General features: G+C 38.2%; 1 protein-coding gene across 2 annotated transcripts in view; it reads right to left on the reverse strand.

Annotated features, from left to right (window-relative positions):
• The window catches only part of LOC117926587 (disease resistance protein RPV1-like), a 31,450-nt gene extending 13,985 nt beyond the window's left edge, over positions 1-17,465 (reverse strand). Inside the window, exons 1-6 of one of the 2 annotated variants that reach the window (XM_034845739.1) lie at positions 16,871-17,458; positions 8,412-8,584; positions 7,732-7,898; positions 7,360-7,583; positions 486-570; positions 207-269 (exon numbers count right to left, since the gene is read on the reverse strand). In XM_034845739.1, coding sequence (XP_034701630.1) covers positions 207-269; positions 486-570; positions 7,360-7,583; positions 7,732-7,898; positions 8,412-8,584; positions 16,871-17,367 — 1,209 coding nt within the window. In that variant the 5' untranslated portion in view covers positions 17,368-17,458. Of the gene's footprint in view, positions 1-206; positions 270-485; positions 571-7,359; positions 7,584-7,731; positions 7,899-8,411; positions 8,585-16,870 lie in introns of both variants that reach the window. The other variant, XM_034845738.1, reaches the window with a different exon arrangement.
• Between the last annotated feature and the right edge of the window lie 648 nt (positions 17,466-18,113).

Consider the following 18,113-nt stretch of genomic DNA (forward strand, 5'->3'; position numbering starts at 1 on the left):
TGATGTTGACATTAATGTTGATCTTCCCATTGCCATTAGGAAAGGTACACGTAAATGCACACAACACCCATTGTCTCAAGGATCAAGCACAAAATGACGAAAAATTCATTTTAGTTTGCTATAGGTGACAAAATGCAATGTGGCTCATTCCAAGAATGATATGTTACAAGAAAACAAAAGAAGCTAACTCAATGTAAGAAACATACCTTGTTTGTGCCATAATACCGAACTATGTTCTCATGTTCCAACTGACTTAAAAGAGAAATCTCCTGGACCAATAAGGAAGGAATTAGAAAAAGAATCTCATGATAATACAGCCCGGATCGATGAGCAATTGCTCTTTACTGCAATACCTATGTATGCAATTGACTTGAGGTTAACTATGATGTACAAAAAAAAAAAAAAAAAATAGTTCAAAAAATTTTATTAAAAAAATAAGAACGATTAAACCATATTTGACGAAGAGAAGATGACATTCTTCTCACCTGTTCAAGTTGATAAATGCTTTGTTTGCCCTTGCCCCCTTGATCAAGCAATGAAACCTCCTTCACAGCAAAAAAGAATCCATCACTGCAAAAAATAAATAAATAAATAAAAATACTTGTGTGAGAGGGGAAAAACATGAACACGTCAATGATAGTCAACATGAACTATCTGATCATATCTATTCTCAAACCCACTTGTCTGATTCTTTAAGGTTGGTAAACAACGGTAAGTTGATCACTGCTCATAATCTCATACTTTTAAGATAAGGAGGACTACAAAGAGACAAACCTTAAAGGGGTCAAGACCTAACTTCCTCAATGGAAAAGGAGGATGATAGATAAACAAGAAGCAACAAAGAAATGAAGTTGATAAGATCACCACTCTCCTAGTCTGAGAAATAAATGAGGAGTTAAGGTACCGGCACAAGGAGGATAAAATATTAAGAAGATGAACTAAAAGAATCTCTAGACCTTGAAACCAACAGATGTTAGGTTAGAGGGTCTGAAATCACTACAAATCGTCCCAAAAGAGAAACTCAGAGTCATTCCAAACTAAGAATTGGATATACTAGGAAAATTCAAGAAACCTTGTGCAATTGCTCTCCACGTGGCCTAATGTGATCATTGGACAAAATGTTCGTATCCCAACCATCAGAGTGCAAACCATGATTAATTTTGACTACCTTATGGAATGCAGTGTCACTAGCCCAAGCATAGCTCCATAGAAAAGGCTCTATTCCTTGAAGAAATCATTCCAAACCCAAACCCCCTTCATTCTTAAGCCTATAAAATTGATACCATCCAATTAGATGCCCTTTCCTTTTTTGATAGGCAAACAAACAGAAAGTTCTTTCTTCCCTTCCCTAACCAATAAAAATTCCAAATTCTGTCAATCTTAGAAGCCAATCTTGATTGGAATACTAGTCTGAGAGGAAACCAGTACAGATATAAGGCAAACAAGACTAGATAAATGTAGCTCTTCATCCTAAGGACAAAGAGGCTCTTTGACAACCATCTGTTTTACAAGAAACCTTTTCTAAAACAAGGTTCTAAAACTGAGGAGCCTTGAGATTCCCAAGTAAAATAAGCGCTAAACAAGATAGGGACTACCTCGCAATCCAGCAACCTAACAGAGAAGCTAGACTAAAGAGTTGTCTTAATTCAAAATAATGCCCAACAGGATACTCTAAATTAGATTTATCTTAAGTCTTGATATCTATGTGAACATTGAAAGAATTTTTTTTTCTTTTAATTATTCTTTCAAATATTGAAAGTGTGATTTAATCTTGGTACATATCCTCTGATCTACTACTATAATAAAAAGGAAAGGAGAAAGTAGATCCCATTGTGTGAACCCTCTACGAGCCTTTACCCAACCTTTCATACAACTATCACTATCGTAGAAAAACTAATCGAAGATAGGCAACCTAAAATCTAAAGTGTCAATTTAGAACCAAACCTTTTCCTTGCAAAGCAGGGTTTAGTAAATCTCAATCAACTTGACATATGTCTTTTCAAAATTTATCTTAAATACCATCCCCTCCCTGGCCAAGTGAACTTTCTCATCCAACATCTCATTGATGAGCAAAGATAGGTCCATAATCTACCTAGTCTAAACAAAATCTGCTTGTGAAGGAGAAATCTTCTCCTATAATACTATCCAAACTCATAAGATGCATGCCATGAGGAGATGCTTTTACTTTTGAACTGGTGTAAAGGGTAGTAAAATGGTAATCATGACATGTGTCCTCAATAAGCATTCGCTTATCACATTGTGAACATATCAACACTTAAGCAAATCCAACAGATAGAAGCAACTGATTTCTTGTTGGAAAAATTGGTATATTGAGTGGTGTAACAACAAAGGTTTAATCTTCTTTAGTCTCTTAGGTGACCATTCAACTAGTAATAGGTCCAGGTATTAAATGCAAAAACTAGTGAGTATTTTTCTAGGTACAAAGAAACAATATTGAGGAAAATGAAATTATACGACACTCTAAATTAGAATAAAGGATTACATTTGTAACTAATAATCTTGCATAATTGACAAAAGCTTTCAAAAACTCACAAAGCATTAGCAATATGGTGCAAGATTATTTGGACTTGGAGGAATTGCTTGGGTACTCACAAAGCCAAGCAAATCATACTCTCTTTTACAATCATTCTAGTGATGGCAAGCTTGCTATACTAATAGTGTACGTGAATGATATCATCCTTACTAGAGATAATCCAGCTAAATAGGAGAGATTGAAGAATTTTCTAGCTAAAGAGTTTGAGACCAAGGATCTGGGAACCTTGAGGTACTTTGTGGGAATGGAGTTTTCTATATCAAGGGAAGGTATTTTTGTGTCACAAAAGAAGTATACACTGGATTTGCTCCAAAAAATCTAGATTTCTAGGGTGTAAACCGACCGAGACTCCAATTGATCCTACTTGCAAATTATGGTTACTAAAAGAGAGTAAGTGTACTAGCAAAGAACACTATTAGAAGTTTGTGGGAAAACTAATATATCTCTCTCATAATTGGCCATATATACCTTATTTAGTGAATGTTGTGAGCTAATTCATACACTCTCCAAATAAACACCTTGAGGCAGTTTCAGGATGCATGTGGTGGTTTCTGGATATAGATGGGGAGGCGATGGAGAAACATCATGTACCTGGGCTAAGATCCTTGTAAGGTCCAACAAGTAGGTGTCAAGAAAGCTGCATGTAGTGGATGGGGCAAAGTTTTTTATATTTAACTTTGGTGGGAGATCTCACCATAGATGATGTTAGTGGTCTCAAAAGAGAGGTGCAAGGATTCAAAGGTCAAGGAAGAGAGTATGGTTTGTTCACACAAGGGTGGGAGAGTAAGGAAGGATGAAGAGAAGAATGTAGAAGAGGCTTTACAGGTGTCGGGTTCTGAGTTGAGTCCCTCTATGCACTATACAGTGGTGAAAGCACTCTCTAGAGAAAGTGGCAGCATCTTTTTGTTGGAGCAGGTTGGGAAAGAAGGCTCTAAGTCCTTTGTGAGTCCTTTTGAGGCCCTTGATGGGTCATTGGGCTTTTTACCTACTAAAGACAAGGCAAAGGGTGGCCCTTGCTCACTCAAAGTGGGCTTATGTTTGTTAAAAAAGATTTATTTTCCTAGTCTTGCTAAAGGATTCCTTGTGGGCTGACCCAAATTTGCTAAGAGGTTGCCTAATATAGAATGGAGAGCTAGCAAGCTTGCTAAGGATGGGCTAAGTTCAAGCGCTAGTGGGCCTAACAAGGATGGGCCAAGGTCTTTTTTAAGTGAATCAAGCATGATGCCTCCCAAGCCCACTAGTGGGATATTAGGCAAGGTTAACAAGGTCTCTAAGGGTGTTCAGTACCCTATGTTCAATGGAGAGAAAGGCAACAACAATGAAAGAAGAGGCTTTTTTGACAATCCCATTTTTCATGCAAAGTCTCAAGGATTAGAAAAGAGGGTTTTAGGAGTTGATGATGTTCTCTTGGCAAAAGCATCAACTTTTGTAGGTAGGCCAAACTCATTACTTTAGGGAGGGATCTCCTCTTTCTTCTTTGCATTCGTGGTTAGGCCGCCACAAGGTGGTAGCCCTATGTTTTAGTCTATGGGAGGCAATCGCAACTAGGAGAAGAATCCTCAACTAAAGGTAGGGAATTGTAAAGAACCTTTCGGAGTGGGATTTCGACCCTCAAAATGATGCTTCAAGATGAGTCTCGCTTGGAGTGCTTGAAGATCATTGTGGAAAGTGCTTTAGGCAAGGATTTGGCAGTCGGGTCTGAGGAGCAAGTGTCTTCAGAGGTAAAATCCTTCAATTGGCCATCAAAAGAGGAGGTTCCTTCCAACAGTCTCTTTTCTAAGTTAGCTAGTTTTAGTAGCCTTGTGGGGATGCCAGTCGAGGGTTTTGAAAAGGAAATTTTCTCCCTTTTAAGGAAGATGGAGACAAGGAAGGGGCATGGTGTCTATGTATCAGGGGGGAAAGGAAGCTAATCTCGAATTCCCAACTTGAAAGGGAGATCCAAAAATTGAAGTGCTTGGTAAATTACAAAAGCTTTTCTTTGCTAGTTAGAGGTAAGGGGAGGAGTATTGGGGTCATAGATTTCGTTGCATGAGGTTGCTTTTAGGTTCCAAATGTTGGTCTTTTTGGTTTATTATTCCAAAATAAGGGTTGTTTTGGGGTGTTGAGAGCTGTGGGGGTTGGTGAGGCGATTGGTTAGTTTTGGCTTTCTAGGTTGTTTGGGTGGGTTTGTTGCTTGTTTTTCCTTCTCTTCTTGCAAGCCTTTAGGCCCTTCTTGTATACTTCGTGTGTACCATGATGCACCTTTTGCGCTCTTAATATATCCTCTTATTTACCTATAAAAAAAACAATTATTTTAGGAAACTGTTCTTTTGTAGGAAGAAACGTAATGACTTATAGGAGTAGGATGTAATATGTCATTCCAAGAAGCAATACTAAAGTTGAATTCAAGCAACTACTCATGGTATTTGTTTACATCTTTGGTTGAAGAAATTGCTTGAAGACTTAAGAATTCCTAGTAAGAAGCCACTGAAGCTTGACTGTGAAAAAAATTCAACTATGAACATTGCTCATAATCCAGTTCAACATGATAAAACTAAGCATGTAACCTATCAAAAAAAAAAAAAAAAATGATAAAACTAAGCATGTTGAAGTGGACCATCATTTCATCAAGGAGAAGCTAGAAGTCAAAGTGATCTACATACCTTATGTACCTATTGAAGAACAGCTAATAGATGTTCTAACCAAGGGACTTCATATAGGGTTGTTTAATTAACAAGTTAGGAAAGACAGATATCTTCAAATAAGCTTGAAGGGGAGTGTTAAAGATTTTTGAATTTTAGGAGTTAGTTTTATTCTACTTTAGTGCAAAAATAGTTAGGACAATTCAGTTTTACTTAGTTGTATTTTTAAAAAAGTTCATTCCTAGTTTATAGGAAGTTCATTGTATTTTTTGTTAGTACCTATTTTGTAGTTAAATTGTTGTATATAAATAGGCTTCTATGTTCCTATTTTTCTTATTGAAAATAATAAGAATTTTTCATTCTTCTCTTAAACTGCATTTAGAGTTTTTACACCTCAATGAATTATAGTTAGATTTGACCTGTTGAACTAGTATACACTTTATGCCTATTTGATCCTTTTTTGTATAGAGGATTGTGTACTTCTAGGAAGGATTGTTCATCCTTCTTTCTACTTAATATTTCAATACAATGAAATCATTGTTCTTATATATATATATATATATATATATATATATATAGAGAGAGAGAGAGAGAGAGAGAGAGAGAGAGAGAGAGAGATCAAAATAATATTGATGCATTGCTTTTCCTATTAAGAGTAAAAACAATACCAATAGATTATGTTTCTTGAAACTTTTAACACCAAAAGAGTTGTGTATCATATCTTGTCTTACAATATAGCCTAAAGCAATATTGAGATAGGCGTAGCCAAAGTGAAACATGCAAATTATACAATCACCCCTGATAGAGATAAATCTTTTTAAAATGTGAATGGACTACAAAAAGATAGAAGCAACAATAATTCAAGACTAGAAGAGGGGAAGTTATCGAAGAGGGTTCAAACCTATAACTAACTGAAGGGAGCCATTCAACTTTAGCTGAAAGAGCCAAAAAAGAAAAAAGGCAATAGTATGATTAAAGGCCAAGAGGGACAACATGATGAATTGAGGATATGATCCCAGATAGAGTGTAATAGCATAAAATAATTCATGTAGTCAATCCTAAGTAGTTGCCAATCTTGTGATTAACTTGAAGAGTGATACTAAGGGACTTAAATTCCCTGATTTTTCTAACTCCAATGTTGTGTTTGATGCCCTTATCTATAAAAAGCCTGGCCCAAAAAGGGAATGCGATGGTAAGTAGATAGCCACCATAAAACAAAAGCATACCTTATCAACATAAAACTTTAAAAAATGAATACACACAAGATAGAAATGACAACAACTGAGGTCTTTATGAAGAAAAGATTTGATTTAACATGTAGACATGAAAAGAAGGCTTAGAAGGATGGATTAAAGCTGCAAGAAACTGCATTATTGACAAAGGATATGACAATTTCCGGAGTTAAGAAGCTTTAATGCAATTGCTTTACTCAAAAAAAAATTCCAGACTTAAGAAGCATAATGAATTCATGTAGACAACTCAAGTAGTTACAATTATCTTGAGAAAAAATAATGACAAACTCAATTTGAACGATTTGACATTCAATTTGGGGTCGTTTGGATCGACAGTTTGGGAGCAAAAAACCTCTTTCGCAAGCCTATAGGAGTTTGTTTGAGTAATTTTGTTAATAGAACTTAAGGTTTAAAAAGAGTTTAACAAGAAAGAAAGAGCAATGTTGTTACGCATGAAAGTCTGTTTTAGCTTATATAAGAAGTTGTTTCATAATTAATAAATTTTTTGAATAAGAGCAAGATTTTCCCTTAGAAATCATAACTTCACTTTTTAGCTAAAATCAGAAGCAAGAAGCGACCCCAAACAATGGCTTAATGCTTGTCTTTTTATTTCTTTGTGACGCCCAAGCCCTAATAAAAACTTTTTGTGGTAAGTAGATAGCCAATGTAAACAATAGTTAATTTGGAAAATTTGTAGAATTTCCTAGGAACTCTAGGCAGTCAATAATATTTTACAAGGTTCTGGAGTTAGAGCAACAAAAAGATGCAAAGCTCCACCATTTCAACAAAATGAGCCGTCAATTTAAACATTTTACTGCCCACGTCATTATCACACACAGGAAAAAAAAAATGTTCCCACACAAAAAGCATTTCAAAGGTACTCAAATGATAGAAACAATGATTTCTATATGAATATATGTCCCATATATTAACCAGAGAATAGAACACTTACTCAGTATAGCCTTCATATACTATTCCAAAAGATCCACTTCCTAGAAACTCACCCCTCGCCCAGGAATTGATGGTGCGCTTGAATTGGCCATTTGGCGAAATCCCATAGACTGGCTCCAAAGTCATGCTAGAATTGGCTCGAAGCCTAGTCATCTTTGCCAAAACATTTGAATTTCTTTTTAACTTAGACAAGTCAAAGGATTTTGTTTCAACTCCTTCTATTCCCTGAAAAATAAAAAGGATAAGGCAAACATAAATATAAACTAACTAAACATATATGGATATGAAAGTTCTAATACAAGAATGATATTATTGAAGTTTATATAAATATATCTTCAACTAACTTAAGTGAATTTATGCACTTGGCTCTCACCTCATATGTAAGTGCACGTTCAAAATCACGGGGATCCCACAATCTGCTCCATTTGTTTGGCCCATCATAGCTTCGTTTAAGCACATTGTGAATTTTCATTTCACCTCTCTCCGATTTATACCATTCACTTTCCCATTGAAGTATTGTCTTCTTGAAGAAGAGAGAACCTAGAATTTTTAGAGTTAATGGAAGCCCTTGACAATAGCCTACAGCACGACGTGAGAGGTTTCTATAATATGATTTGGGAAGATTTTGTTTAAAGGCATACAAACTGAAAAGTTCACAAGCTTCTTCAAAATTCAATTCCTTAACCTCATATAAGTCATCCACTTCTTGTACAGCTAACACATGTTTATTTCTAGTTGTTATGATGACTCTACTTCCTTCTCCAAGCCATTCACGATGTCCAAGTAAATATTCTAATTGACTTGGATCATCAACATCATCAAGAACTATAAAAACTCTTTTAGATAAGAGAATGTCCTTTATCATACTTGCTCTGTGGGCAACGCTATTTATATTTTGACTCCCCTCTTCCTCTAGGATATCACCAAGAAGTTGATTTTGTAAGTAAGATGAACCTTGGGTATTGAAAACCTCCCTAATATTTTAAAGAAAACTCATATATTCAAATTCACAAGAAAGTTTATTATATATAACTTTTGCGATGGTAGTCTTACCTATCCCCCCAACTCCATATATCCCAACAATACGAACATCACTTGATTCCATATTCAACCGCAAAATCATCTCTTTTACGCGGGAATCCATACCAACTAAATTGGCACCAACATCAAACCTCAATTGACGGAATATGTTATCTACTATTTGCCTAATTTGATCAGACTCATACCTGCCAATTATAAAAGTACAACATATTAAGCAATGAGGGACAATTGTAAATAAAACACATTAAGTTTGACATCTTTACAACAAATAAATTATAGTAAAATAGAATATATCAAAGATATTAGTTCATTTACATTTTTAAGACATTTTTCTTTGTATCAAGAATGCATGAGAATAAAAAATAAAACATGAATTTTGAATTTTGTTAGTTGTGCTACTTGTGTGGCATTAGCTTCAAATGGAAATTTTGTGCCATAATAGGGGACGATGATTATGAATCGAGATATTACTTTATCATTTATGCACATTTCAAAAACTCTTTAACAACCCATGGCAATTAGAAACCTTGCAGGAGCAAATATTTTATTCTTTGACATTCTTTTTATATCTTGTAATGCCTGAAGCACATTGTAGATATAGTACTCAACCTCTTAATATAAGAAGTTTTTAGTTTAAAGACCCCATTTTCAATTCCTCAAGCTTCAAAACTTATCCATCATGCAGCATCATCTCCTTATTATTCATTTGTATAATAAAAATAAAGAATTAAAGGCTTGCAAACAAGTTATTCATTTATTTTTATTTTGAGTTGATTTCTTTATCATCATCTATAAGAAAATTAAGTGTCTAACCATTGTTCTTTATTGTCTGTATATATACACATACAAACTCTCAAGTAAGTTGAATTCCTACTTTACAATTTACGATACATAATTTTGTTATTGGTAGTTGTTATATAATTAATCAAACTATTTGGTCAACTTGTTCTCAAATAAAATTGGTTAAATAATTTTGTTATTGTTACTTGTTACTTGTTACATAATTAATCAAATTATTTTTAGAATTTGATTAAGTTGTTCTATTGATACGCAAGAGATTGGTTAATTGAAAATTTTGAAGCTCGTTATTAGATAGTAATAATCATTAACTTTATTGTTACTTGACATATAATTATTCAAACAAAATTTCAAATAAATTGATTAATTTTTGTAACATTAATGCAAATTGAATCTTGAAAATTGAAAAATTAGTAATAAATTTTCATTAAATTATTTTAGATATGGATTCTCATAAATTGATCTAAAATAATAAAACTTATTACTTGGGTTTTAATAAGTTCATTATACCATTCATTATGAATTCTAACTCAATATAATTGTTATTCTACTATTCTTTTTATAAATGTCATTGCAATTACTATTAACAAGAACAAAAAGCAATAATATTACTAATAAATAATAATAATAATAATAATATAATTTGTAAATAAAACACACTAATGAATGAAAAGTGAAAGAAACTTAAATTGCCCATTAGATGATATGTCATCCATATAAATTAACTGCTTCTTTTGTCTGGTTAATTCCGTTAACGAAAAAAAAGGGACGACAATTTGAGAACGGGGGTAACCATCTATGAACTTAAAGATATTGTTCTTATATTCCTTTTGTTGTGAACTCCTCTTAACTTTAAGATATCTATAAGGTTCATGGGCGAGAGCGATGAGAGAGAGAGAGGGCGAGAGCGAGGGGGAGGGCGACGACGATGAGGTGAGGTCGAATCGGAAAAGGCAGAAGTTCGGGGTGGAATCGAAAATCTTTGAAGTAGAGGTGGAAAAGAGAAAGGGCAAAACCCTACTCTTTATTGTGGAAAGCAAAAAAGGTGTTTCCTCTTGGGTTAGGCTGGGGCCGGCAAGTGTCGGGACGTTTCTGGAAGGACTGGAACAGTGTATCAAGGACCGGAATTTCGATAAATGGGAGAAGGGATGGAAGGAAAAGGGGAGAAGGTATTCCATGGTGCGTGAAGTGAACAGGTCGGGAAGCTTCATTAGGCTAGGAGTCGTAGACACGGAGGAGAAACGATTCAGCATCTGTATCCCGAAAGGAAGAGGGGAAAGAGAGGGATGGACAGTCATGGCGAAAGTGGTGCGGAACTTATTTTCTAGGGTTGATAGAAGGGAGATAAACAAGGTTGAGCCAATCTCTGAAAGAATGTCTCCTGAAAAGGGAGAGTGTTGGGGGAGAAGGAACAACATCGGGATTAGGATGGAGATTAAGGGAGAGGATATCTGCAGAAATGTGGATCGATTGGGTCAATGTCTGATTGGAAAATGGAATCCTAGAGCAGCAGGAGGAGGGGATTTGGAGAGAATGGGGTGGCTGATGGCGAATGCTTGGGGGCTTAAAGGGAGGTTAGGGTTGGCCTGGATGGATGAGGGTCGGGCCCTACTGGAGTTTGAAAAGGCGGCAGAAGCTAGAAAAACTTTCGACAGTGGAGACAGGTTGGTGGGGGGGATTCACGTTGATTTGAAGTTATGGAGCCCGTGCTATGGGTGTTTGGAAGAAGGGGAGTTTGAAGAGAAAGTATGGGTAAGGATAAAAGGATTGCCGCTGTCGTTATGGAATCCGAGTATTTTGCGAAGAATAGGAGATGAATGCGGGGGTTTTGTTGCCATGGATGATCCGACGGAGAAAATGGAGGACCTCCGTTGGGCGAGGATTTTGGTGAAGATGAAAAGAGATGAGATGCCAAGCTCGTTAAATATTGGGGTTGAAGAGAACTGTTACCACCTCCCGCTGTGGTGGGAGGCAACGCCGATGATCAGAAAGAAGATGGAGGACAGTCGGAGTGCAAAAGGTCGGGAGGAAGGGGATGACGGAGATGCACGCGCTGGCCGGCGAGTGGAGGATTGGGGCAGCGCAGGCTCCGAGGCACTGCTACGGTCAGATGATGTGATGGATGGGCAGCAGGATGGGAAGGGTAGGGTCTTGCCGGTGGGCCGGATCCATTTCGGGTCGATGCTCCGGATGTCAGAGGATGGGGCGGATGATGGGTCGATCCCGAATGGGCCTAATGGATTCAATGTGGGCCTTAGGAGGGACGGGGGGCCTAGTCCATTTCCATTATCTGGATCAGGGTTGTCAAAAGTAATTAGTAGTGGTGGGCTTGGGGTGTCGGGCAGTCCAAAAGGCCCAAAAGGCAAAGAGAAAGCTGCAGAGGAGAGACATGGGCCACGATCTAGGTCATCTATGGATCGAAGAGAGGGCAGTGGGCCGTCTTCGAGCGGGCTACAGGAGATGGAGGCACAGGGAGGTGGGCCGCCTCAGAGAACAGGCCCGAAGGTGAGCAAGCATATTGTGGAGGCCTGGGCTCAGTCTGGGATGCTTGTTGATGACAACACCGAGATAGAGTTCCTAAGAGTAAGGGAGATGGAAACTGCGAGCGCTCAGAAGGCCAATCCACTCGAGGAGATGGTAGACAGTGCCCTCCAGAATGAAGCCATGAGGTATGAGGCCTTTTCTTCTTTAAGGGGTTCATGGGTTTCTGGGAATTCTTCTCCTTCTTCTTTGCTTGCTCTTGGTCGGACTCCAGAGGGGGAGTTCTTTGACCATTCTGGGAATATTAGGAAGAATTGCCAAAATGGTAGAATTTCTCAAGGGCAAGATGCAGAGGGTACCAAGGCGAATGGTAGTGCTTGTTGGGAGCTGGTTGAATTCAAAGGGCCTTTAGCAACGGAAAGGGAGCAGGAAGGGGGGTTTTCTCAGAATGAGATTCAAGATGAAAGGGGGGAGGAGGACCTGGATTGGCAAGAAAGAAGCCTAGCAAGATTTAGTCAATTCCTGGGTTTTTCGACAGATGGGTTGGAGAAGGAGATTTTAAATTTTCTGTCTAAAATCAGGAAAAGAAGGGAAAAGATTCATAGTAAAGGATTATTGGAAAAATTGAGGTTTGAAAGGGAACTAAAAAGGTTGGAATGCTCAGTGAATTATGAGGGGGATGGCAAAAAGAAGGGCCCGATTCAGGGCAAAGGGGAGCAGACGGTGATTGATTAATGAATCTCAAATTGGTAAGCTGGAATGTAAGGGGGGTGAATGAAAGTACGAAAAGGAAAGTTATTAAATCGGTTTTAAGGAAGCAAAAGGTGGATCTCTTTTGCATCCAGGAGACAAAAATCCAGATTATGACTGATAGGGTGGTGAGAAGTCTTGGGACAGGTAGATTTTTGGATTGGAAGGCCCTGAATGCGTGTGGCTCGGCAGGGGGTATTCTGATTTGTTGGGATAAAAGAGCTCTGGAGTTGCTGGAGTGGGAGGTGGGGCAGTTCTCTTTATCCTGTAGATTCAGGACTATGGAGAATGGGGTGATTTGGGCTTTTACGGGGGTTTATGGCCCATTCACTAGACTTGAAAGGGAGTGGCTGTGGGAAGAAGTAGGGGCAATCAGAGGAATCTGGGAGGGGCCTTGGTGTCTAGGTGGTGATTTCAACATTACCCTGGCTCAAGGTGAGAGAAGCAGGCAAGGGAGAATGACTTCAGCTATGAGGAGGTTTGCGGAAGTTGTAGATGATCTAGGTCTTGTGGACCTTCAATTGCAAGGGGGTGCATTTACGTGGTCTGGGGGCCTGAATAACATGTCAAGGGCCCGTCTTGATAGATTTTTGGTCTCTCCTTGTTGGCTTGATCAATTCAGTAGGGTGAGTCAGCGGAGGCTTCCCAGGCCGATTTCGGACCACTATCCAGTATTATTAGAGGGGGGTAGTTGGAGGAGAGGGCCTGCACCCTTCAGATTCGAAAATATGTGGTTTAAAGTAGAGGGGTTTAAGGAATTAATCCGGAGTTGGTGGCAGGGAATAGAGGTCAGGGGCAATGCCAGTTTTAGATTATCGGCGAAATTGAAGGAGCTGAAATAGAAGCTTAAAGTTTGGAATAGGGAGGAGTTTGGTAATTTGGGAAGTAACAAGGAGGCTGCGATTCAGCAAGTGGAGTATTGGGACAGAGTAGAGGAGGAAAGGAGCTTGTCAATGGAGGAATTAGCTTGTAAGAAGGAAGCCAAGGAGGATTATGCTAAGTGGGTTGATCTGGAAGAAACTCACTGGAGGCAGGTGTCTAGGGAACTTTGGTTGAAGGCAGGTGATAGGAATACGAGATATTTCCACCGTATGGCGTCTGCCCATAGGAGAGTTAATCACATGGACAGAGTCAAAATTGATGGGATTAGACTGACAGAGGAACGGGAAATCAGAGAGGGGGTAGCAAATGCTTTTAAGCAGCAATTTACTGAAAGTCCGGGGTGGAAGGCGGACATTGGAAATCTCCCTTTTAATCAAATTTGTGTGCAAGAGGCAGAGATGCTGGAGGCTCCCTTCTCTGAGGGTGAAGTCCAGTCGGCCCTGATGGAAATGAATGGGGATAAAACCCCAGGTCCTGACGGGTTCTCTGTTTTCTTTTGGCAATGTTGTTGGGATTTCATCAAGGAGGAAATTCTGGTGATGTTTAAGGAGTTCCATGACCAGAATACGTTCCTCAAGAGTATTAACAACACCTTTCTGGTGCTGATTCCTAAGAAAGGAGGGGCTGAGGATTTGGGAGATTTCAGGCCCATCAGCTTGTTGGGGGGCCTCTATAAGCTGTTGGCAAAGGTGTTGGCCAACAGGCTTAAGAAAGTCATAGATAAAGTAGTTTCCCATGACCAAAACGCGTTTGTTAAGGGTAGACAGATCCTCAACGCTTCTCTAATAGCAAATGAGGTGATCGACAACTGGAACAAGAAGGGAGACAAGGGGGTTATCTGCAAGCTAGATATAGAGAAGGCCTATGATAGTATTAATTGGCATTTCCTCTTGAAAGTTATGGAAAAAATGGGATTTGGAGCTAAGTGGCTGAGGTGGATGTGGTGGTGTATCTCCACAGCCAAATTTCCAGTTATGGTGAATGGAACGCCAGCTGGCTTCTTTTCAAGTTCTAAAGGGCTGCGTCAAGGGGATCCCCTATCCCCTTACCTATTCGTAATGGGGATGGAGATGCTGAGCGTCCTAATCAGAAGGGCTATGGAGGGGGGCTTCATCTCTGGATGCAAAATTCAGCGTGATAGAGGACGGGTTGTCCACATTGCTCATTTGCTTTTTGCTGATGATACTATTGTCTTTTGTGAGGCAAAGAAGGAGAACTTAACGAATTTAAGTTGGATCTTGTTCTGGTTTGAAGCCGTGTCCGGGTTAAGAATTAATTTGGCTAAAAGCGAGGTTATTCCAGTAGGAGAGGTGCAAAGGATAGAGGAGTTGGCTGTGAAGTTAGGGTGTAGGGTGGGGCAGCTTCCGACTGTGTATTTGGGGCTGCCGTTGGGGGTGCCTAATAAGGCTGCTTATGGTTGGGATGGGGTAGAAGAGAAAATGAGAAGGAAGCTTGCTCTTTGGAAGAGCCAATATATCTCAAAGGGTGGGAGAATCACTCTAATTAAAAGCACTATGGGTAGCATGCCAGTGTACCAGATGTCGTTATTCCGTATGCCCATTTCTGTGGCAAGAAGATTAGAAAAATTGCAAAGAGACTTTTTGTGGGTGGGGGGTGTCTTATGGAGAGGAAAACTCATCTGGTTAAGTGGGATGTGGTGTGTGGAGATAAGGAGAATGGGGGGTTGGGCTTAAGGAAGTTTATTACCATGAATAAAGCGCTTCTTGGCAAGTGGACGTGGAGATTCGCTTCGGATAAGGAGGCCCTTTGGAAGTATGTGCTGGAGGCAAAGTACGGTCAGGAGGATTATGGTTGGAGGACCAAAAAGGCTGTGGGGGCATGTGGTGTGGGGGTGTGGAAGGAAATTTTAAAGGAAGCTGGCTGGTGCTAGGACAAAATGGGGTTCAAGGTGGGGAAAGGTAATAAGATCAGCTTCTGGACTGATGTGTGGTGCGGGGATGCAGCGCTGTCCCAAAGGTTCCCGCATCTCTACAGTTTGGCAGCTAATAGAAATGCAAAGGTTGAAGACTTGTGGGACCAGAATGTTGGGGAAGGAGGCTGGAATTTGTGTTTTATTAGGGATTTCAATGATTGGGAGGTGGAGTTGATAGGTGAGTTGCTTCAAGCGTTAAAAGGTGTTAGGATTACTTGGGAGGAGGACTCACTTGTTTGGAACGGAGGGGGAAGTGGGCAGTTTAGAGTGAAGGATGCGTACAGCTGGTTGAATAGGGCTAGGGCTGTCAACTTTCCGAAGAATAAGATCTGGGTGGGAAGAGTTCCAACTAAAATCATGTTTTTCGCGTGGGAAGCTACTTGGGGAAAGATCTTGACTCTTGATAGGCTTCAAAAAAGAGGGTGGCAGCTCCCGAATAGGTGTTTTTTGTGTGCTTGCAAAGCGGAAAGCGTGGATCACTTACTTATTCATTGTTCAGTGGCTAGAGTGCTTTGGGACTTAGTGTTGGGCTTAGTTGGGGTCAAGTGGGTGTTCCCTTATACTGTAAAAGAGGTTTTATATAGTTGGGGGGGTTCCTTTGTGGGAAAAAAAAAAGAAAAAATTCTGGAATTCCATTCCGTTATTCATTTTTTGGATGGTTTGGAAGGAAAGGAATAAATTAGCCTTTAGGGGGGGGGTCTTAGTAATTCAGAGGTTTAAATATTCTTTTGTTTGTAATATCTGGGGTTGGACTAAATTGTATATGGAAGAGGAGCCGCATTCCCTTTTAGATTTCCTGGAGTGGATTGCCTCCAGTTGAGGGGTGGTTTGTTTTTTGGTCCTTTTGCTTGTTTTGGCCTTTGCTGCCTTGTATCCGTCTTGTATACGTTGAGGTTTTTAGCCTCTTTAATGAATTGTGCTTGCTTATCAAAAAAAATAAAAATAAATTAACTGCTTCTTCGGTCAAATCAATCCTCCAACTTCCTATTTTCTCCTTATTCATGACACAAAGTCGGATGCCCAAATGATACACGTGAATAAAACCAAACTTATAAATAAAACCCTAAGAAGCAATAGCTTACATTTATTTTTATTTATTTATTTATTTTGAGCACACAAATATAAAAAGTGAAAAAAAAAGTGTTTGTTTGGGAAGCATAAAAAGTGTCTTTAAAAAAAAGAAAAAAAAAAGAAGTTTGATAAAATTTAGAATTACTTATAAAAAGTGAAAAAAAAAAAAATCACTTATAATAATTCTTTGAGAAATACTTGATTTTCCGAAAAATATTTTTTAAAAAAACTCAAACTAAAAGCATTTTAAATAAAAATACCGTTAAAAAGTACTCTAACAGTACCTTTAGAAAGTGTTTTTTTTTTAAATAGCTGATATTCTGAAAAACACTTATACCGAAAACGTTTCCTATAAAAGAATATCAAACACTTTTACACATAAAAGAGTCCAAACTAAAAGCATTTTGAGGAGAAATTTGTGCTTGAGGAGTAGACCTCCAAATAAAAAATTTGAGCTTTTGTATATTTATAAATATTTCAATCAACATCATCACTCTATAAATGCAAAACTACTCATTCCTATACTTACAAATAGTTGAAAGGAAATTAAAGTTACCTTTTTTTCCCTAGATGCCATCCAGAGAGATTGGCTGCTTCCGTCAAGGTCATCCTCCACCTTGGTATCTTGTCCTTCCAGTTTTCTTCATAACCGGCAAAGGCCGCTCCAAAACTTCCTTCTTGCTTGTGTACATGGGATGGATCCACATGATAGAAAATTGGGAAAACAGCATGTCCCAGATCTTTCTGGCGCTCCATGATCTTTACCAACTCATCCAAACACCATCTCGAATGAGCATAGTTTTTAGAGAAAACAATTACGGAAGACCTTGATCCTTCAATGGCTTTCAAGATTTCTGGAGCAATCGCTTCTCCTCTCATGAGATTATCGTTTCTGAAGGTGAGAACCCCTCTACTACCCAAAGCTTTGTAGAGATGATGAGTGAAATTGTAGTGGGTGTCTGCGCCTGAACTCAAGAAAACATCATAAGTACTTGTTTGAGGGATGGAAGGAGTAGAAGAAGAAGAGGCTCTCAAGGTGCTTGTGGAAGCCATTATGGGTTTCTATCTCAAAACTACAAAGACAGTTTAGAGGCTTGATTTCTCTTCAAGATAGTGAGGAAATGAGGAAGCCTAGCCTATGTATCATATACAAAGTTAGGAAGAGAAGTAAAGAGGAAAGTTCAAGGGGCAGCTCTCTGTAATGCTGACCGAGTCCCTTCTCGGGCCATTCAATCGTCATTACGCTCCTGCTTTTTATTTTATTTAATATTTTATTTTTTCTTTAAGGACATAGAAAATATTAATAAAAAATTAAAGTAAACATAAACGATATGTGCTTAGTGCTTACCCACAATATTAAAATGAAAATATGTTAAAAAAAAAGAATGGATGATATATTTAGATATTTCCTAAAATAAAATCCAAATATTAAATATTAAAAAGTAATTTTTCTACATGCATATACCCACATATAACTAAAATATAATTTAAATCCAAATTAAAATTACTTTCATTAAAAAATTAATTCATTTCATGGGTGGCTTAGGAGTGATCAAATATTTTTTTTCTTAGGCTTGTAAAATTATTATTTTTCTTAAATATAATAAATTTTCACATGAAAATCAATCTAATAAATAAAATCAACAATATGAAAATGATTGGTGAAAAGAACTTTATTAGTCTTTTGTTCCAAGAGGAGAGCACATGAAAATACTACATGTATCTTTTTTATCATTCTCAAATTTCAACAAATGTCATTTACAGATAAATCCTAAATTAAATTTTAACTTCAAAAAAAA

Source organism: Vitis riparia, chromosome 12, assembly GCF_004353265.1.
Source record: "Vitis riparia cultivar Riparia Gloire de Montpellier isolate 1030 chromosome 12, EGFV_Vit.rip_1.0, whole genome shotgun sequence".
NCBI lineage: Eukaryota > Viridiplantae > Streptophyta > Magnoliopsida > Vitales > Vitaceae > Vitis > Vitis riparia.